The 22,134-nt window shown below is 42.2% G+C and overlaps 1 protein-coding gene across 7 annotated transcripts in view; it reads left to right on the top strand.

Moving 5' to 3' along the window:
- Positions 1–22,134, top strand: part of dmd (dystrophin) — a 518,793-nt gene that overhangs the window by 421,322 nt on the left and 75,337 nt on the right. Inside the window, exon 1 of one of the 7 annotated variants that reach the window (XM_061904729.1) lies at positions 11,508–11,711. The exons of the other annotated variants lie outside the window; for them this stretch is intronic. Within the exon in view, the coding sequence (XP_061760713.1) occupies positions 11,692–11,711 (20 nt within the window). The 5' untranslated portion in view covers positions 11,508–11,691. Of the gene's footprint in view, positions 1–11,507; positions 11,712–22,134 lie in introns of those variants that run through there. 7 annotated transcript variants of the gene reach the window in all.

Raw genomic sequence — 22,134 nt, 5'->3', positions numbered from 1 at the left:
TAATCAATCAATCAATCAATGTTTATTTATATAGCCCCAAATCACAAATGTCTCAAAGGACTGCACAAATCATTACGACTACAACATCCTCGGAAGAACCCACAAAAGGGCAAGGAAAACTCACACCCAGGGGGCAGGGAGAATTCACATTCAGTGGGACGCCAGTGACAATGCTGACTATGAGAAACCTTGGAGAGGACCTCAGATGTGGGCAACCCCCCCCCTCTAGGGGACCGAAAGCAATGGATGTCGAGCGGGTCTAACATGATACTGTGAAAGTTCAATCCATAGTGGCTCCAAGACAGCAGTGAGAGTCCCGTCCACAGGAAACCATCTCAAGCGGATCAGCAGCGTAGAGATGTCCCCAACCGATACAGGCGAGCGGTCCATCCTGGGTCCCGACGAGCGGTCCATCCTGGGTCTCGACTCTGGACAGTCAGTACTTCATCCATGGTCATCGGACCGGACCCCCTCCACAAGGGAGGGGGGGACATAGGAGAAAGAAAAGAAGCGGCAGATCAACTGGTCTAAAAAGGAGGTCTATTTAAAGGCTAGAGTATACAGATGAGTTTTAAGATGAGACTTAAATGCTTCTACTGAGGTAGCATCTCGAACTGTTACCGGGAGGGCATTCCAGAGTACTGGAGCCCGAACGGAAAACGCTCTATAGCCCGCAGACTTTTTTTGAGCTCTAGGAATCACTAATAAGCCGGAGTCTTTTGAACGCAGATTTCTTGCCGGGACATACGGTACAATACAATCGGCAAGATAGGCTGGAGCTAGACCGTGTAGTATTTTATACGTAAGTAGTAAAACCTTAAAGTCACATCTTAAGTGCACAGGAAGCCAGTGCAGGTGAGCCAGTACAGGCGTAATGTGATCAAACTTTCTTGTTCTTGTCAAAAGTCTAGCAGCCGCATTTTGTACCAACTGTAATCTTTTAATGCTAGACATGGGGAGACCCGAAAATAATACGTTACAGTAATCGAGACGAGACGTAACAAACGCATGGATAATGATCTCGGCGTCTTTAGTGGACAAAATGGAGCGAATTTTAGCGATATTACGGAGATGAAAGAAGGCCGTTTTAGTAACGCTTTTAATGTGTGACTCAAAGGAGAGAGTTGGGTCGAAGATAATACCCAGATTTTTTACAGAGTCACCTTGTTTTATTATTTGGTTGTCAAATGTTAAAGTTGTATTATTAAATAGAGGTCGGTGTCTAGCAGGACCGATAATCAGCATTTCCGTTTTTTTGGCATTAAGTTGCAAAAAGTTAGCGGACATCCATTGTTTAATTTCATTAAGACACGCTTCCAACTGACTACAGTCCGGCGTGTTGGTCAGCTTTAGGGGCATGTAAAGTTGGGTGTCATCAGCATAACAGTGAAAGCTAATACCGTATTTGCGTATGACGTCACCTAGCGGCAGCATGTAGATGCTGAAGAGTACAGGGCCAAGGACCGAACCCTGGGGAACTCCACACGTTACCTTAACATAGTCCGAGGTCACACTGTTATAGGAGACGCACTGCATCCTATCAGTAAGATAAGAGTTAAACCATGACAGGGCTGAGTCTGACATACCAATTCGTATTTTGATACGCTCTAATAAAATATTATGATCGACGGTATCGAAAGCAGCGCTAAGATCGAGGAGCAGCAACATAGATGACGCATCAGAGTCCATCGTTAGCAATAGATCATTAGTCAGTTTTGCGAGGGCTGTCTCAGTCGAGTGATTTGCCCTGAAACCGGATTGAAAGGTTTCACATAGATTGTTAAACGCTAAGTGCTCATTTAGCTGCTCTGCAACAATTTTTTCGAGGATTTTCGAAATAAAGGGAAGGTGAGACACCGGTCGGTAGTTTACCATGAGGTCAGGATCGAGGTTAGGTCTTTTAAGGAGAGGATGAATAACCGCTTTTTTTAATGCAACGGGAACAGTGCCCGAGGAAAGTGATAAGTTTATAATATTTAGCACTGATGGACCTAATAATACAAAAAGCTCCTTGATAAGTTTCCCAGGAAGTGGGTCAAGTAAACATGTTGTTTGTTTTATTCCATTTACACGTTGTAACAATCCTTCTAATGTTATTTCATCAAAACGAGAGAAACTATTTTGGATATTTGCAGTATCCGCCGTATATACAATCGTATCTGTGTTACTATAACCCCGTTGTAGCTGGGACGCATTGTCTTTAATCTCCTTTCTAATAAGTTCAATTTTCTTATTAAAGAACTTCATAAAGTCATCTGCCGAATGGGTGGAGCTACTGGAAGGAGTCCCTTGTTGGGTTAGCGATGCTACTGTACTAAACAAAAATTTTGGATCGTTTTTATTAATGCGGATGAGATTTGAGTAATAATTAGTTTTAGCTAAGGTAAGCATGCGTTTATAAGTTATTAAACTATCACTCCATGCTTGATGGTGCACCTCAAGTTTAGTCGTGCGCCATTTGCGTTCCAGCTTTCTACATAATAATTTCTGAGCTCTAGTTTTTTCAGTAAACCATGGCGTACGCCTTTTTGGAGCCTTTTTTAACTTCAGCGGTGCTATACTATCAATGGTTTCGCGCAGGGCGTTGTTAAAGTTGTTAGTGAGGTTATCAATAGAGCCCACATACTTTGGGAACGGTGCCATTACCGAGGGCAGTAGGTCCGCAAGAGTCGTCGTTGTGGCAGCATTAATGTTGCGGCTGCTATAGCAGTTATTATTATTATTAGCTTGCCGAACATGAGTCTGAACTTCGAATTTTATAAGGTAATGATCGGACATTACTTTAGTATACGGGAGTATCATAACTTTGGAGACGGTGATACCTCTGACAAGCACTAGGTCTATCGTATTACCGCTGCGATGCGTCGGTTCATTTATTATTTGTGTAAGACCACAGCTATCAATTATAGTCTGGAGCGCCACGCACGGTGGGTCCAATGGGGTATTCATATGGATATTAAAATCCCCCATTATAATTATATTATCGGCGTGCGTCACTAGATCAGCAACAAACTCTGAGAATTCACTAATAAAGTCCGAATAGGGCCCTGGGGGGCGGTAGATAACGGCCAGGCACAGAGGCAGAGGTGTGGCAGACTTCATAGAAAGCACCTCAAACGATTTATATTTATTATTTAAGTTAGGACTAAAGTTAAAGTTTTCGTTGTATATTAGTGCGACACCCCCTCCCCTTTTGAGGTGACGGGCAATATGCGCATTCATATAGTTAGGAGGGGATGCCTCATTTATCGCAAAAAAGTCGTCTGGTTTAAGCCAGGTTTCGCTAAGACCGATGACGTTAAGGTTGTTGTCTCTAATGACCTCATTGACTAATAACGTTTTGGGAGACAAAGATCTGATGTTTAGAAAGCCCATATTATAGGTAGTGGGCTGTTTTAAGGAGTTGTTGATAAAATTATCCGTAGTAGCAATATTAATAATGTTGCGTTTATTATGCGCAGTGTACTTAAAATAATTACGACCATATCTAGGAATTGATATGACGGGAATTTTCAGATTGTCTACTTGGCGCTGCGATAAACTGAACGCTTCATAATTTGCCACCTCAGTAGAACGCATGTCTAACTCTGACGTAGTCATAGACACAGTAGAAAAAACATTTTGTGAGTTGTGTATTATTCTACGAAAATTGCTATGTGTACAGGGATCATCCAGCCTGGCGCTGGCTAGCTCTAACTTAACTGACTCCATACCCAGGCTAGCAGGCTCTGTAATTGCCTGTGACCGGGCTTGCTCTAGTGCAGTTAGTCAAATGTGGCTCAATGCGAAGTCTATGTTCCGAGACAAGAGGATAGCGCCTTCCTGGTTAGGGTGAAGGCCGTCTCTCCTCAGCAAGCCAGGTTTGCCCCAGAAAGAGGGCCAATTATCAATAAACGTAAATCCCTGTTGTCTGCAGAAGCTATCCAGCCACCTGTTAAGAGAGACTAATCTGCTATATCTCTCATCATTGCCTCTCCCAGGCAGGGGGCCAGAGACAATTACTCGATGCCTGGACATCTTTCTGGCGAGATTACAAGCCCTGGCTATGTTTCTCTTTGTAATCTCTGATTGTCTCATCCTAACGTCATGGGAGCCAACGTGTATTACTATATTCGCATAACTAGTGGTGCGGTTGGCCTGCCGTACGTGTTTACTAGACCTGTTGCGAGTTAGCTCCCTAAGATTAGCTTCAATGTCAGGTGCTCTGCCCCCGGGAATACACTTAATTGTGGCTGGTTTGCTAAGCTTTATGTTTCGGGTGATGGAGTCCCCTATAACTAAAGTGTGGTGCCCGGTAGACTGGGGTGTAGGACTAGCTAAAGGGCTAAATCTATTATGCGTCTCAACCGGTACACCGTAGCTTGTAGGCCGATTAGGGCTGCTACAAGCTGGGCTAGTTAGCTCGCTACAGCTAACGCTAGCAGATGTGTCCGCAACATCTAAAGTTACGAAATTACACTGCTCTAAGTGGCGGACACGGCTCTCTAGCAAAGCCAACCTATCCATGAGTAAAGTGCACGAAGCGCAGGAAGCCATACTGACAGAAACTTTCCGTCGCCGAGTGGGGTGCCAGCTGTCTTCGGGAAGTGGTGGTCACGGTGGCGGGGGAGAAGCTTCCTTCAGACCGGCGCTGCCTTTCTCCGCTAGCCTCGTTAGCTTAGCAGCTAGCTAGCTGAGAGCGAAGTGGTGAGACAGAGATCGGGTGATTTGCAAGTTAAATTGAACTATTAAATATGTTCGATAAGTTGTAAATAAAGCTGCAAAACAGTTAAAATCACACAGATAGAACGATACTTAGCTTTTTTGCAACAAGAGCAGTCAGCGAGCAGTCATTCACGTTGACCCGGAACTTACACATATGTGAAGGCACCATTAATGCTGAAAGGTACATACAGGTTTTAAACATATGCTGCCATCTATGCGCCGTCTTTTTCATGGACGCCCCTGCTTATTTCAGCAAGACATTGCCAAGCCACATTCAGCACGTGTTGCAACAGCGTGGCTTCGTAAAAAAAAAAGTGCGGGTACTTTCCTGGCCTGCCTGCAGTCCAGACCTGTCTCCCATCGAAAATGTGTGGCGCATTATGAAGCGTAAAATACGACAGCGGAGACCCAGGACAGTTGAACGACTGAAGCTCTACATAAAACAAAAATGGGAACGAATTCCACTTTCAAAGCTTCAACAATTAGTTTCCTCAGTTCCCAAATGTTTATTGAGTGTTGTTAAAAGAAAAGGTGATGTAACACAGTGGTGAACATGCCCTTTCCCAACTACTTTGGCACGTATTGCAGCCATGAAATTCTTGGTTAATTATTATTTGCAAATAAGAATAAAGTTTATGAGTTTGAACATCAAATATATTGTCTTTGTAGTGCATTCAAGTGAATATGGGTTGAAAAGGATTTGCAAATCATTGTATTCCGTTTATATTTACATCCAACACAATTTCCCAACTAATATGGAAACGGGGTTTGTATATGTACATATATATGTATATGTATATATGTTATTAAATAAATATATAAGGACCCCGATGACTCTTCAATATGAAGTATAAACACTAAATAATTAAATTATAAGAGCATGTGAAAGTTTGACTCCGACCTTGTTTACTTACGTGACAACCTCCTTAAAGTTCTGTAATCAATCAAACATATCAAGCTGCTAAAATGTGCCAAACAAGTTAATTTGCGGGACAAATTATTAAGCGTTGACCGGTCCGCGAATACAAACAGGTTGGGGACCACTGGTGTACACCACCTTCCGCCCGATTGTAGCTGAGATAGGCACCAACCCCCACCCCAAAGGGAATAAGCGGTAGGAAATGGATGGAAATGGAAGTTGTTTGTGTTTAAGTTTGTTTAAATCACCAAAATTATTCCCGAGCAGCCCTGCGATGCCGTGGCGACTTGTCCAGGGTGTACCCCGCCTTCCGCCCGATTGAAGCTGAGATAGGCACCAGCGCCCCCTGTGACCCCAAAAGGGAATAAGCGGTAGAAAATGTATGGAAATGGAAGTTGTTTATGTTTAAGTTTGTTTAAATCACTGAAATGATTCCCGAGCGGCCCTATGATGAGATGGCGACTTGTCCAGAGTGTATGCCACCTTCCGCCCGATTGTAGCTGAGATAGGCACCAACCCCCACCCCAAAGGGAATAAGCGGTAGGAAATGGATGGAAATGGAAGTTGTTTGTGTTTAAGTTTGTTTAAATCACCAAAATTATTCCCGAGCAGCCCTGCGATGCCGTGGCGACTTGTCCAGGGTGTACCCCGCCTTCCGCCCGATTGAAGCTGAGATAGGCACCAGCGCCCCCTGTCACCCCAAAAGGGAATAAGCGGTAGAAAATGTATGGAAATGGAAGTTGTTTATGTTTAAGTTTGTTTAAATCACTGAAATGATTCCCGAGCGGCCCTATGATGAGATGGCGACTTGTCCAGGGTGTACACCGCCTTCCGCCCGATTGTAGCTGAGATAGGCACCAGCGCCCCCCGCGACCCCAAAAAGGAATAAGCGGTAGGAAATGGTTGGAAATGGAAGTTGTTTATGTTTAAGTTTGTTTAAATCACCAAAATGATTCCCGAGCGGCCCTGCGATGAGGTAGCGACTTGTCCAGGGTGTACGTCGCCTTCTGCCCGATTGTAGCTGAGATAGGCACCAGCGCCCCCCGCAACCCCAAAAAGGAATAAGCGGTAGAAAAATGGACGGAAATGGAAGTTGTTTATGTTTAAGTTTGTTTAAATCACCAAAATGATTCCCGAGCGGCCCTGCGATGAGGTGGCGACTTGTCCAGGGTGTACGCGCCTTCCGCCGATTGTAGCTGAGATAGACACCAGCGCCCCCCGCGACCCCAAAAGGGAATAAGCAGCAGGAAATGTATGGAAAAGGAAGTTTTTTATGTTTAAGTTTGTTTAAATCACCAAAATGATTCCCGAGCGGCCCTGCGATGAGGTGGCGACTTGTCCTGGGTGTACACCGCCTTCCGCCCGATTGAAGCTGAGATAGGCACCAGCGCCCCCCGCGACCCCAAAAAGGAATAAGCGATAGAAAATGGATGGAAATGGAAGTTGTTTATGTTTAAGTTTGTTTAAATCACCAAAATGATTCCCGAGCGGCCCTACGATGAGATGGCGACGTGTCCAGGGTGTACGCCGCCTTCCGCCCGATTGTAGCTGAGATAGGCACCAGCGCCCCCCGCGACCCCAAAAGGGAATAAGCGGTAGAAAATGGATGGAAATGGAAGTTGTTTATGTTTAAGTTTGTTTAAATCACTAAAATGATTCCCGAGCGGCCTTATGATGAGATGGCGACTTGTCCAGGGTGTACACCGCCTCCCGCCCGATTGTAGCTGAGATAGGCACGAGCGCCACCCACGACCCCAAAAAGGAATAAGCGGTAGGAAATGGATGGAAATGGAAGTTGTTTATGTTTAAGTTTGTTTAAATCACCAAAATGATTCCGAGGCGGCCCTGCGATGAGGTGGCGACTTGTCCAGGGTGTACGCCGCCTTCCACCGATTGTAGCTGAGATAGACACCAGCGCCCCCCGCGACCCCAAAAAGGAATAAGCGGCAGAAAATGGATGGAAAAGGAAGTTGTTTATGTTTAAGTTTGTTTAAATCACCAAAATGATTCCCGAGCGGCCCTACGATGAGATGGCGACTTGTCCAGGGTGTACCCCGCCTTCCGCCCGATTGAAGCTGAGATAGGCACCAGTGCCCCCCGCGACCCCAAAAGGGAATAAGTGGTAGAAAATGGATGGAGATGGAAGTTGTTTATGTTTAAGTTTGTTTAAATCACCAAAATGATTCCCGAGCGGCCCTACAATGAGATGGCGACTTGTCCAGGGTGTACGCCGCCTTCCGCCCGATTGTAGCTGAGATAGGCACCAGTGCCCCCCACGACCCCAAAAGGAAATAAGCGGTAGAAAATGGATGGAAATGGAAGTTGTTTATGTTTAAGTTTGTTTAAATCACCAAAATGATTCCCGAGCGGCCCTATGATGAGATGGCGACTTGTCCAGGGTGTACACCGCCTCCCGCCCGATTGTAGCTGAGATAGGCACCAGCACCCCCCGCGACCCCAAAAGGGAATAAGCGGCAGGAAATGGATGGAAAAGGAAGTTGTTTATGTTTAAGTTTGTTTAAATCACCAAAATGATTCCCGAGCGGCCCTACGATGAGATGGCGACTTGTCCAGGGTGTACCCCGCCTTCCGCCCGATTGAAGCTGAGATAGGCACCAGTGCCCCCCGCGACCCCAAAAGGGAATAAGCGGTAGAAAATGGATGGAAATGGAAGTTGTTTATGTTTAAGTTTGTTTAAATCACCAAAATGATTCCCGAGCGGCCCTACGATGAGATGGCGACTTGTCCAGGGTGTACCCCGCCTTCCGCCCGATTGTAGCTGAGATAGGCACCAGCACCCCCCGCGACCCCAAAAGGGAATAAGCGGCAGGAAATGGATGGAAAAGGAAGTTGTTTATGTTTAAGTTTGTTTAAATCACCAAAATGATTCCCGAGCGGCCCTACGATGAGATGGCGACTTGTCCAGGGTGTACCCCGCCTTCCGCCCGATTGAAGCTGAGATAGGCACCAGTGCCCCCCGCGACCCCAAAAGGGAATAAGCGGTAGAAATGGATGGAAATGGAAGTTGTTTAAGTTTGTTTAAATCACCAAAATGATTCCCGAGCGGCCCTGCGATGAGGTGGCGACTTGTCCAGGGTGTACGCCGCCTTCCGCCCGATTGTAGCTGAGATAGGCACCAGCACCCCCCGCGACCCCAAAAGGGAATAAGCGGCAGGAAATGGATGGAAAAGGAAGTTGTTTATGTTTAAGTTTGTTTAAATCACCAAAATGATTCCCGAGCGGCCCTACGATGAGATGGCGACTTGTCCAGGGTGTACCCCGCCTTCCGCCCGATTGAAGCTGAGATAGGCACCAGTGCCCCCCGCGACCCCAAAAGGGAATAAGCGGTAGAAAATGGATGGAAATGGAAGTTGTTTAAGTTTGTTTGAATCACCAAAATGATTCCCGAGCGGCCCTGCGATGAGGTGGCGACTTGTCCAGGGTGTACGCCGCCTTCCGCCCGATTGTAGCTGAGATAGGCACCAGCACCCCCCGCGACCCCAAAAGGGAATAAGCGGCAGGAAATGGATGGAAAAGGAAGTTGTTTATGTTTAAGTTTGTTTAAATCACCAAAATGATTCCCGAGCGGCCCTACGATGAGATGGCGACTTGTCCAGGGTGTACCCCGCCTTCCGCCCGATTGAAGCTGAGATAGGCACCAGTGCCCCCCGCGACCCCAAAAGGGAATAAGCGGTAGAAAATGGATGGAAATGGAAGTTGTTTAAGTTTGTTTGAATCACCAAAATGATTCCCGAGCGGCCCTGCGATGAGGTGGCGACTTGTCCAGGGTGTACGCCGCCTTCCGCCCGATTGTAGCTGAGATAGGCACCAGCACCCCCCGCGACCCCAAAAGGGAATAAGCGGCAGGAAATGGATGGAAAAGGAAGTTGTTTATGTTTAAGTTTGTTTAAATCACCAAAATGATTCCCGAGCGGCCCTACGATGAGATGGCGACTTGTCCAGGGTGTACCCCGCCTTCCGCCCGATTGAAGCTGAGATAGGCACCAGTGCCCCCCGCGACCCCAAAAGGGAATAAGCGGTAGAAAATGGATGGAAATGGAAGTTGTTTAAGTTTGTTTAAATCACCAAAATGATTCCCGAGCGGCCCTGCGATGAGGTGGCGACTTGTCCAGGGTGTACGCCGCCTTCCGCCCGATTGTAGCTGAGATAGGCACCAGCACCCCCCGCGACCCCAAAAGGGAATAAGCGGCAGGAAATGGATGGAAAAGGAAGTTGTTTATGTTTAAGTTTGTTTAAATCACCAAAATGATTCCCGAGCGGCCCTACGATGAGATGGCGACTTGTCCAGGGTGTACCCCGCCTTCCGCCCGATTGAAGCTGAGATAGGCACCAGTGCCCCCCGCGACCCCAAAAGGGAATAAGTGGTAGAAAATGGATGGAAATGGAAGTTGTTTATGTTTAAATCACCAAAATGATTCCCGAGCGGCCCTACAATGAGATGGCGACTTGTCCAGGGTGTACGCCGCCTTCCGCCCGATTGTAGCTGAGATAGGCACCAGCGCCCCCCGCGACCCCAAAAGGAAATAAGCGGCAGGAAATGGATGGAAAAGGAAGTTGTTTATGTTTAAGTTTGTTTAAATCACCAAAATGATTCCCGAGCGGCCCTACGATGAGATGGCGACTTGTCCAGGGTGTACCCCGCCTTCCGCCCGATTGAAGCTGAGATAGGCACCAGTGCCCCCCGCGACCCCAAAAGGGAATAAGCGGTAGAAAATGGATGGAAATGGAAGTTGTTTAAGTTTGTTTAAATCACCAAAATGATTCCCGAGCGGCCCTGCGATGAGGTGGCGACTTGTCCAGGGTGTACGCCGCCTTCCGCCCGATTGTAGCTGAGATAGGCACCAGCACCCCCCGCGACCCCAAAAGGGAATAAGCGGCAGGAAATGGATGGAAAAGGAAGTTGTTTATGTTTAAGTTTGTTTAAATCACCAAAATGATTCCCGAGCGGCCCTACGATGAGATGGCGACTTGTCCAGGGTGTACCCCGCCTTCCGCCCGATTGAAGCTGAGATAGGCACCAGCACCCCCCGCGACCCCAAAAGGGAATAAGCGGCAGGAAATGGATGGAAAAGGAAGTTGCTTATGTTTAAGTTTGTTTAAATCACCAAAATGATTCCCGAGCGGCCCTACGATGAGATGGCGACTTGTCCAGGGTGTACCCCGCCTTCCGCCCGATTGAAGCTGAGATAGGCACCAGTGCCCCCAGCGACCCCAAAAGGGAATAAGTGGTAGAAAATGGATGGATGGATGGAAGGATGGTTTCCTGAGCATGGCCACCGTTGCTGCTCACTGCTCCCCTCACTTCCCAGGGGGTGATCAAGGGGATGGGTCAAATGCAGAGGACAAATTTCCCCACACCTAGTGTGTGTGTGTGTGACAATCATTGGTACTCTAAAACTTTAACTTTACTTTAATTTCTCTCTTACTTCTCCCTGGAAGGACCTGCAAGCTTTTCGGGAGCGTCTCAGCTGCTTTCCTTAAGCAAACAGCAGAATGGGGGATGGGGGAGTTCCTCCTGAGTGGCGTCAAGCAGTCGGGCTGAAAAGCGAGCTCGACCAGAAGTTGGACGGTTTTTTTTTTTTCAAAATAAATGTTTCATCCGGTCTTGCTGCAGTGGAACGGCTTAGTAGTATGAGCTGAAATTATTGCGTACGAATATTGGGCTGTTTCTCATTTGTGATAGAGAAAAGGCAAAGGTAAACCAAGCTAAATTAAAATTCACTTGAGGATTTGAAACGGCCCTTTGTCTAAATATAATGTTATTATTGATATAAAGCCACTAATAGGCTCTATTTACATCATCCCTGTGTGTGGCGATTGCAACTGGGTAATTACATTTCTGCTTCGCACCATACTTTTATTTTGAAAACGGTGGAGCGGAATCGGCCCTCGTTGTAACCGCGTGTGACTTGACTCGGGAGTCAGCCCCTGCAAAGCACGGACAAGCTCCGGCACGGTTGTCCTGGTGCTCGCGAAGACGCCGAGTCAGACCGCGGAAGGGATTTAGGGGGGACATCGGCTCGGTTCTGCCTGACCGGCGGGTGACGATGCGGGAGCAGCTTCGGAAGTGAGTGCTTGGTTCGGTGGCTTTTTAATTAATGGTGTTATTAACAACGGTGGTTGCCGCGTTAACGCCAGCCAGGGTCTTTGAAAATGTGACAAAGGTGTATTCACGTAACATTTAGACTGTGGGAAAAATCAATTCTTTCTTTTTGCCTGCTATTAGTGCCGCGCTTTTAAAGACATTTAACAAAATGTAATAATTAAAAAAAATGTATTAGCATGCTTATAACGAGAACCTGAAAAAAGATGCGGTTCGGTGATATTTTCAGCCGGGAAACAGACGCGATCTTTGGGTTTAGGCTACAACGACCCCCTCGCATTTCTTTGGATACCTGGCTGATGCATTTTCTCGTGATTTAAGCCACGATCTCTGCCAGGTTCGCACCTTAAAAAAAAAATCAAGCACCCGGCGTTATTTCCAGTGTGTGAGGGGATTTTGTTTGTTGATTGGTGCACCAGTTCTGCAGGTTGATGCATTCCTCACACAGTCCCACGCGTGTGCGTGTCGCACGGAAATGTGGGATGCTCCCGGTCCAGTGAGTGGGGGTCGAACACAGCGCACGTCATTGTGCGTGAGTTAAGGCTCAGCCGCAGTCTCTAGCACAGGGGTCACCAACGCGGGGCCCGCGGGCACCAGGCAGCCCGTATGAACCAGATGAGTCGCCCGCTGGCCTGTTCTAAAAGTAGCTCAAATAGCAGCACTTACCAGTGAGCTGCCTCTATTTTTTAAAATTTTATTTATTTACTAGCAAGCTGGTCTCTATTTGCTTCGACATTTTTAATTCTAAGAGAGACAACACTCAAATAGAATTTGAAAATCCAAGAAAATATTTTAAAGACTTGGTCTTCACTTGTTTAAATAAATGTATTTATATTTTTACTTTGCTTCTTATAACTTTCGGAAAGACCATTTTAGAGGAAAAAATACAACCTTAAAAATGATTTGGGGATTTTTAAACACATATACCTTTTTACCTTTTAAATTCCTTCCTCTTCTTTCCTGACAATTCAAATCAATGTTCAAGTAATTTTTTGTTATTGTTCTAAAAATAGCTCAAATACCAGCACTTACCAGTGAGCTGCCTCTATTTTTTTTTAATGTTTTATTTACTAGCAAGCTGGTCTCTATTTGCTTTGACATTTTTAATTCTAAGAGAGACACAACTCAAATAGAATTTGAAAATCCAAGAAAATATTTTAAAGACTTGGTCTTCACTTGTTTAAATAAATGTATTTATATTTTTACTTTGCTTCTTATAACTTTCGGAAAGACCATTTTAGAGGAAAAAATACAACCTTAAAAATGATTTTGGGATTTTTAAACACATATACCTTTTTACCTTTTAAATTTATTCCTCTTCTTTCCTGACAATTCAAATCAATGTTCAAGTAATTTTTTGTTATTGTTCTAAAAATAGCTCAAATACCAGCACTTACCAGTGAGCTGCCTCTATTTTTTTTTTATGTTTTATTTACTAGCAAGCTGGTCTCTATTTGCTTTGACATTTTTAATTCTGAGAGACACAACTCAAATAGAATTTGAAAATCCAAGAAAATATTTTAAAGACTTGGTCTTCACTTGTTTAAATAAATGTATTTATATTTTTACTTTGCTTCTTATAACTTTCGGAAAGACCATTTTAGAGGAAAAAATACAACCTTAAAAATGATTTTGGGATTTTTAAACACATATACCTTTTTACCTTTCAAATTTATTCCTCTTCTTTCCTGACAATTCAAATCAATGTTCAAGTAATTTTTTGTTATTGTTTTAAAAATAGCTCAAATAGCAGCACTTACCAGTGAACTGCCTCTATTTAAAAAAAAAAAAAAAAAAAAATTTACTAGCAAGCTGGTCTCTATTTGTTCGACATTTTTAATTCTAAGAGAGACAAAACTCAAATAGAATTTGAAAATCCAAGAAAATATTTTAAAGACTTGGTCTTCACTTGTTTAAATAAATGTATTTATATTTTTACTTTGCTTCTTATAACTTTCGGAAAGACCATTTTAGAGGAAAAAATACAACCTTAAAAATGATTTTGGGATTTTTAAACACATATACCTTTTTACCTTTTAAATTTATTCCTCTTCTTTCCTGACAATTCAAATCAATGTTCAAGTAATTTTTTGTTATTGTTCTAAAAATAGCTCAAATACCAGCACTTACCAGTGAGCTGCCTCTATTTTTTTTTTATGTTTTATTTACTAGCAAGCTGGTCTCTATTTGCTTTGACATTTTTAATTCTGAGAGACACAACTCAAATAGAATTTGAAAATCCAAGAAAATATTTTAAAGACTTGGTCTTCACTTGTTTAAATAAATGTATTTATATTTTTACTTTGCTTCTTATAACTTTCGGAAAGACCATTTTAGAGGAAAAAATACAACCTTAAAAATGATTTTGGGATTTTTAAACACATATACCTTTTTACCTTTCAAATTTATTCCTCTTCTTTCCTGACAATTCAAATCAATGTTCAAGTAATTTTTTGTTATTGTTTTAAAAATAGCTCAAATAGCAGCACTTACCAGTGAACTGCCTCTATTTAAAAAAAAAAAAAAAAAAAAATTTACTAGCAAGCTGGTCTCTATTTGTTCGACATTTTTAATTCTAAGAGAGACAAAACTCAAATAGAATTTGAAAATCCAAGAAAATATTTTAAAGACTTGGTCTTCACTTGTTTAAATAAATGTATTTATATTTTTACTTTGCTTCTTATAACTTTCGGAAAGACCATTTTAGAGGAAAAAATACAACCTTAAAAATGATTTTGGGATTATTTAAACACATATACCTTTTTACCTTTTAAGTTCCTTCCTCTTCTTTCCTGACAATTTAAATCAATGTTAATTTTTTTTTATTGCAAAAAATAATAAATACATTTTAATTTAAAGGCTTACTGAAATGAGATTTTCTTATTTAAACGGGGATAGCAGGTCCATTCTATGTGTCATACTTGATCATTTCGCGATATTGGCATGTTTTTGCTGAAAGGATTTAGTAGAGAACATCCACGATAAAGTTTGCATCTTTTGCTTGCTAACAGAAAAGCCCCGCCTCTACCGGAAGTCGCAGACGATGACGTCACATGTTGAGGGCTCCTCATATCTTCACATTGTTTTTAATAGAAGCCGCCAACAAAAAGTGCTATTCGGACCGAGAAAATTACAATTTCCCCATTAATTTGAGCGAGGATGAAAGATTTGTGTTTGAGGGCATTGATAGTGACGGACTAGAAAAAAAAAAAAGATAAAAATAAGTAAAAAAATAAACGCGATTGCATTGGGACGGTTTCAGATGTTTTTAGACACATTTACTAGTATAATTCTGGGAAATCCCTTATCTTTCTATTGTGTTGCTAGTGTTTTAGTGAGTTTAACAGTACCTGATAGTCGGAGGTGTGTGTCCACGGGTGTCTTGACGCGCAGTGTCTCAGGGAAGTCGACGGCAGCTTTATGGGCGGCTCAAGCTCAGCGGATCTCCGGTAAGAAGCGACTTTTTACCACAATTTTCTCACCGAAACCTGCTGGTTGACATACGGTCGGGATCCATGTTTGCTGTGATCCATAGTAAAGCTTCACCTCCGGGAATTTTAAACAAGGAATCACCGTGTGTTTGTGTGGCTAAAGGCTAAAGCTTCCCAACTCCATCTTTCTACTTTGACTTCTCCAATATTAATTGAACAAATTGCAAAGGATTATGCAACACATATCTCCAAAATACTGTGTAATTATGCGGTTAAAGCAGACGACTTTTAGCTGTGTGTGTGTGCAGCGCTCATATTTCCTAACAGTCCGTGACGTCAAGCGTACGCGTCATCATTACGCAACGTTTTTCAAGAAAAAACTCCCGGGAACATTAAAATTGCAATTTAGTAAACTAAAAAGGCCGTATTGGCATGTGTTGCAATGTTAATATTTCATCATTGATATATAAATAATCAGACTGCGTGGTCGGTAGTTGTGGGTTTCAGTAGGCCTTTAATTCTTAACTTCAGTTTTTTCGACAAAGAATATTTGTGAAATATTTCTTCATACTTATTATTAAAAAAAATCCCCCAAAAATATTCGGGCAAATTTAGAAAATCTGTAGAATCAAATTTAAATCTTAATTCAAAGTCTTTTGAATTTATTTTACATTTTTTGTTCTGGAAAATCTAGAAGAAATAATGATTCGTCTTTGTTAGAAATATAGCTTGGTCCAATTTGTTATATATTCTAACAAAGTGCAGATTGGATTTTAACCTAATTAAAACATGTCATCAAAATTCTAAAATTAATCTTAATCAGGAAAAATTACTAATGATGTTCCATAAATCCTTTTTTTTTATTTTTTCAAATATATTCGAATTAGCTAGTTTTACTCTTCATTTTTTTTCGGTTGAATTTTGAATTTTAAAGAGTCGAAATTGAAGATAAACTATGTTTCAAAATTAGATTTTCATTTTTTTCGTGTTTTCTCCTCTTTTAAACCGTTCAATTAAGTGTTTTTTCATCATTTATTCTCTACAAAAAACCTTCCGTAAGAGGAAAAAAAATGTACGACGGAATGACAGACAGAAATACCCATTTTTTTATGCATATAGATTTATTTATTAAAGGTAAATTAAGCAAATTGGCTATTTCTGGCAATTTATTTAAGTGTGTATCAAACTGGTAGCCCTTCGCATTAATTAGTACCCAAGAAGTAGCTTTTGGTTTCAAAAAGGTTGGTGACCCCTGCTCTAGCAAGCCCGGGAGCGCGTGCGTGTGCCGCTCGACCCATTCCACCCAGGGCACTGCCACCTCGAACTGCTACCCTCGGGCAGACGCTACAGGGTGCTAAAAGCTGGCACAAATAGACAAAAAAACAGCTTTTACCCAAGAGCCATAGAAGCATTAAACAGGCACTGAGTGAGCACAATGTGTCCATCATGTCCTCATGTGTTGTGTATTTTTTTTTTTTTTCAGACTATAATGTGCAATAATGTTATATGTAAATGTGTATATATATCCATATGTATGCATGTGTGTGGATTATATATACATATATATCAGGGGTCGGCAACCCGCAGCTACGGAGCCGCATGCGGCTCTTTGATCACTCTGGTGTGGCTCAGCTGTAAACTTGCCAACCTGCCCGAATTTACCGGGAGATTTCTAACCTCAGGGCCTTTCCCTAACATCCTCTACTACAGGGGCGCTCACACTTTTTCTGCAGGCGAGCTACTTTTCAATTGACCAAGTCGAGGAGATCTACCTCATTCCTATTTATAAATTATATCTATTTATTTATGAAAGAGACATTTTTTGTTAACAAGTTAATGGTGTTTAATGATAATACAAGCATGTTTAACACACATAGATTCCTTTCTTTCATGAAGACAAGAATATAAGTTGGTGTATTTGATTCTGATGACTTGCATTGATTGGAATTAGACAGTGGTGCTGATAACGTCCGCATTTTCAAATGGAGGAAAAAAAAAGTCCTCCTTTTTGTCCAATACAACATAAAAGTGGTTGGATTTGGCATCTCATTTGTCCAACTTGCATACTCGTTTTTAAACACTTTGTTATGAGAGTAGCATATGTGTGTGGCCCTTTAATGTCTGGCAGCAGGTGAGTGACGTCAGTGAGAGTGCGGGTGGGCAAGCAAGTGAGAAAGCGGTCGCTGAGGGCGGGGGAGAAATACATTGGCATCAAACTCCGTAGCTTGCTAGCTTGTGCACGCTAGCTTTCTGAGACTCTTATTTTGTTAGCACAGGCAGGATGAAACAGGTCTTTTATGGTGAAGACAGGAACTGTGCAGTCGGTCTTTAGAGTTTTGACAGTAGGTACGGAGTCCCTAGAAATAAAATGTGTTTCTCTGCGTCCGCCCTGTTAGTGATTTTTTTCTTAAATATGAGCTCGCAGCAGCCAGCGTCATCTCACAAGATCCTCGGGTTCCGAGAATGTCAAACAACTGACGAAAGTGAAGTCTTGGTATGATTGATGATTGCTCATTTTTATGTCTATTTTTTAATGCCTGGCTTGAGATCGACTGACACACCCTCCGAGATCGACCAGTCGATCGCGATCGACATAATGGGCACCCCTGCTCTACTACTTCCGGTACAGGCAAGGCTTTTTTATTAGCGACCAAAAGTTGCAAACTTTATCGTCGATGTTCTCTACTAAATCCTTTCAGCAAAAATATGGCAATATCGCGAAATGATCAAGTATGACACAGAATGGACCTGCTATCCCCGTTTAAATAAGAAAATCTCATTTCAGTAGGCCTTTAACAGTTCTTTTTAGTAGCCTAGCTACGTTTGTGAAGCCATGACGCGCACTGTGGTATTGCATTGACAGATGTGTGTGCACGTGTGTGTGTGTGCGTGTGTGTGTGTGCGTGTGCGCGTGTGCGTGTGTGCGTGTGTGTGTGTGTGTGTGTGTGTGTGTGTGTGTGTTCTTGTATTTCTACCCTTTTTGAAACAACAAGGAAAAGTACCTTCCATATGAGGAGGTGTTAACAATTTCGGACCGAAATCTTGGTCCCAATACGGAAAACCATTGCATCTAATAGAGAATGTCTCATCTGCACCCCTGTTGGTGAAATCTTTCAAAAATCAGGGTGGTCTCAAAAAGTAGGGATTTTTCAAATTGACTGTGTATCGGTTTTAAAAGTGCTCCCCCTCTGGTCAGTATATGAAATAACAAGTGTGTGTAAGTAATTGAAATGTGCCCCCTTTAAATTTATGAAATATGTATATAGAGAAATACTCTAATAACTCAAAGTAAATAATGATGATTAAAAAACAATTGCAAACAAAAAAAAAATTTAAAAAGATAACTCAAAGCTTACCTTTTTATATTTGCATAGCATGTATATACATGGGCTTCACGGTGAAAGAGGGGTTAGTGCGTCTGCCTCACGATACGAAGGTCCTGAGTAGTCAGGGTTCAATCCCGGGCTCGGGATCTTTCTGTGTGGAGTTTGCATGTTCTCCCCGTGAACACGTGGGTTCCCTCCGGGTACTCCGGCTTCCTCCCACTTCCAAAGACATGCACCTGGGGATAGGTTGATTGGCAACACTAAATTGGCCCTAGTGTGTGAATGTGAGTGTGAATGTTGTCTATCTGTGTTGGCCCTGCGATGAGGTGGAGACTTGTCCAGGGTGTACCCCGCCTTCCGCCCGATTGTAGCTGAGATAGGCACCAGCGCCCCCCACGACCCCAAAGGGAATAAGCGGTAGGAAATGGATGGATGGATGTATATATATTTTTAATGTTGTAAATAAAAATCTTTATACATCTATGAAGGTATGTCCTAAAGAGGTAGGCATTTTTCGGAAGTTTCTAGAAGGTAGGAAATACAAGAATATGTGTGCGTATGTATGAGAACGTGTGCATGTATGCATGTGACAGATTGACATTAACTGTTAAAATTAAAATTGATTCCATTTTTCAGTTATTCTGCTCGTCACATTCTTGCTGATTTGTTCAATAAAGAGATTCTTGATGATCGCTACATTATATATGGATATTTCTATAACATTGTAGCAGAGATATATGACCTCAAGGTCCAGTCAAAATTGTTGCACGCATTGAACGCACGCATCTTAGCCCGAAAATGTCCAAATGGAGCCAATGTGTACAGTTGCCTTCCGCCGTAGTCACGCTCTTTTTCTTCTTTGCATGCATGAAAATGATGTGCATTTTGATTTTTGATAGTTAATTATGGTGTTTTTAATCTTAATCTCAATGGACGTTTCCTTAGAAGTGTGTAGGAGCACAAGTAATTCAGTCTATGGAAGAATACGCGCACGGCCAGATTTGACAGGGAATGGCCACATTTCAGCATTGCTTCACCCAAAGTTCACATCCTGGATGAATGCACGCAGTGACTGTCTTAATTGAAGGGAGAATTCTGTGAGGCTGGAATCTATGCTATCATGCAGCTTTTTTTTCACTGAGCCCCATGGGAGAATAAGGCCCTTAGTGCACACATTTTGACAGTGTCATGCTATTCCAAATCAATTTCTTATTGTGCTCCTACTGAAAAATAGCACAATGATTCTTCTGTTGATTTTAATATTAAATTGCAACCACTCTAGTTAGTCCCTCACCTTCTGCTATGTAGCAAAGATGGTGACTATTGCTTGGTTGCATTTCACGTCACATCTATTTTTCTTCTTTGCTGCTTAATTCTCTTGATGGTCAACCAGCTTGAGTGTAGCATTAAAGAGGAATTGTACTTTTTTTTGTAATCTTGCCTCTCGTTCACAATCATTATGAGAGACAAGAACACACGTCTTTGTTTTTTTTCTCACAATTTTAAAGATGATAAAAACGCTTTAAAGATCCAGCTAATAAAGTACTATTAGTACTGTGTTGGCCCTGCGATGAGATTAGTACTTTATTAGCCGGATTACTGAAGTACATAAAATAAAGTACTATCTATCCATTTATCTATCTATCTCTCTATCTATCTATCTATCTATCTATCTATCTATCTATCTATCTATCTATCTATCTATCTATCTATCTATCTATCTAATGGGAGTCACCGTTGTAGCCTTCAAAGCCCACTTAAACAACTTCAAAATATGTGATGTATTAGGGATGTCATGGTATGAACATTTCTTATCAGGGTTATTGTGACAAAAATTATCATTATTATCGCAGTATTTTTAAATGTGCTCAAGAAGTTCAAAAACTTTATACTGAAATCTTTTTATCAAATTGTATTTAAAAAACACAACACGTTCAAAATGTATGCATGTATTATGTACCTCAAGTAGAAAATTCAATGTGCATATGAAAGCAAGTGTCAGGACTTGGACTATGGGATAGTTAGTTTCTTCGACGCAAAGGAAAATTGGCACGAGCCAGGCGAGAATACAAGTACATTTTTATTTATTAAACACTATAACTAACAAAAGGGGAAACAAATGGCGCGCACAATGGCGGAGAACAAACTTGACTAATGGACAAAACAAAAGACTAGCACAAAACAGTGTTGGTATGTGAACGCAATGCAATCATGTAATTTGTCATGTCTAATAAAAAGGCTTTAGATAAACGTTATCCATGTATTTAAAGACAGGGAACACTGGCAAAGTTAGCAGTTAAAGGACGAGGGAGCATCCCATTAAAGGCCTACTGAAATTAGATTTTCTTATTTAAACGGGGATAGCAGGTTCATTCTATGTGTCATACTTGATCATTTCGCGATATTGCCATATTTTTGCTGAAAGGTTTTAGTAGAGAACATCGACGATAAAGTTCGCAACTTTTGGTCGCTAATAAAAAAGCCTTATCTTTACCGGAAGTAGCAGACGATGACGTCACCGGTGTGAGGGCTCCTCACATCCTCACATTGTTTATAATGTGAGCCTCCAGCAGCAGGAGCAATTTGGACCGAGAAAGCGATAATTCCCCCATTAATTTGAGCGAGGATGAAAGATTGTGGATGAGGAAATTTAGAGTGAAGGACTAGAAGGAAAAAAAAAAAATAAAGTAAAAAAAAAAAAAAGGCGATTTCATTCAGATGTTTTTAGACACACTTACTAGGATAATTCTGGGAAATCCCTTATCTTTCTATTGTGTTGCTAGTGTTTTAGTGAGTTAAATAGTACCTGATAGTCGGAGGGGTGTGTCCACGGGTGTGTTGACGCCAGTCTCTGAGAGAAGTCACAAAGCTGCAGCAGGACAGAAGCTCCACTGATCTCCGGTAAAAGGCGACTTTTTACCACCATTTTCTCACCGAAACCTGCCGTTTAACAAGTGGTCGGGAACCATGTTCGCTTGACCGCTCTGATTCCCTAGTAAAGCTTCCCCTCTGGGAATTTTAAACAAGGAAACACTGTGTGTTTGTGTGGCTAAATGCTAAAGCTTCCCACCTCCATCTTTCTACTTTGACTTCTCCATTATTAATTGAACAAACTGCAAAAGATTCAGCAACACAGATGTCCAAAATACTGGTTAATTGCGCGATGAAAAGAGACGACTTTTAGCCGCAAGTGGTGCTGGGCTAATATGTCCCCTCCAACCAATAACGTCACAAACAGGCGTCATCATTCCGCGACGAATGCAAGTATATTTTTATTTATTATACACTATAACTAACAAAAGGGGAAACAAATGGCGCGCACAATGGCGGAGAACAAACTTGACTAATGGAAAAAACAAAAGAGATGACTTTTAGCCGCAAGTGGTGCTGCGCTAATATGTCCCCTGCAACCAATAACGTCACAAACACGCGTCATCATTCCGCGACGTTTTCAACAACGAACTCCGCGGGAAATTTTAAATTGTAATTTAGTGAATTAAACCGGCCGTATTGGCATGTGTTGCAATGTTAATATTTCATCATTGATATATAAACTATCAGACTGCGTGGTCAGTAGTAGTGGGTTTCAGTAGGCCTTTAATGTCCATGAATGTTTTTTTAAGTATTAAC

Source organism: Nerophis ophidion, linkage group LG06 (genome assembly GCF_033978795.1).
Source record: "Nerophis ophidion isolate RoL-2023_Sa linkage group LG06, RoL_Noph_v1.0, whole genome shotgun sequence".
Taxonomy (NCBI): Eukaryota; Metazoa; Chordata; class Actinopteri; order Syngnathiformes; family Syngnathidae; genus Nerophis; species Nerophis ophidion.
The sequence above is the reverse complement of the archived record's forward strand: the minus strand, read 5'-3'. Positions and strand labels throughout refer to the sequence as shown.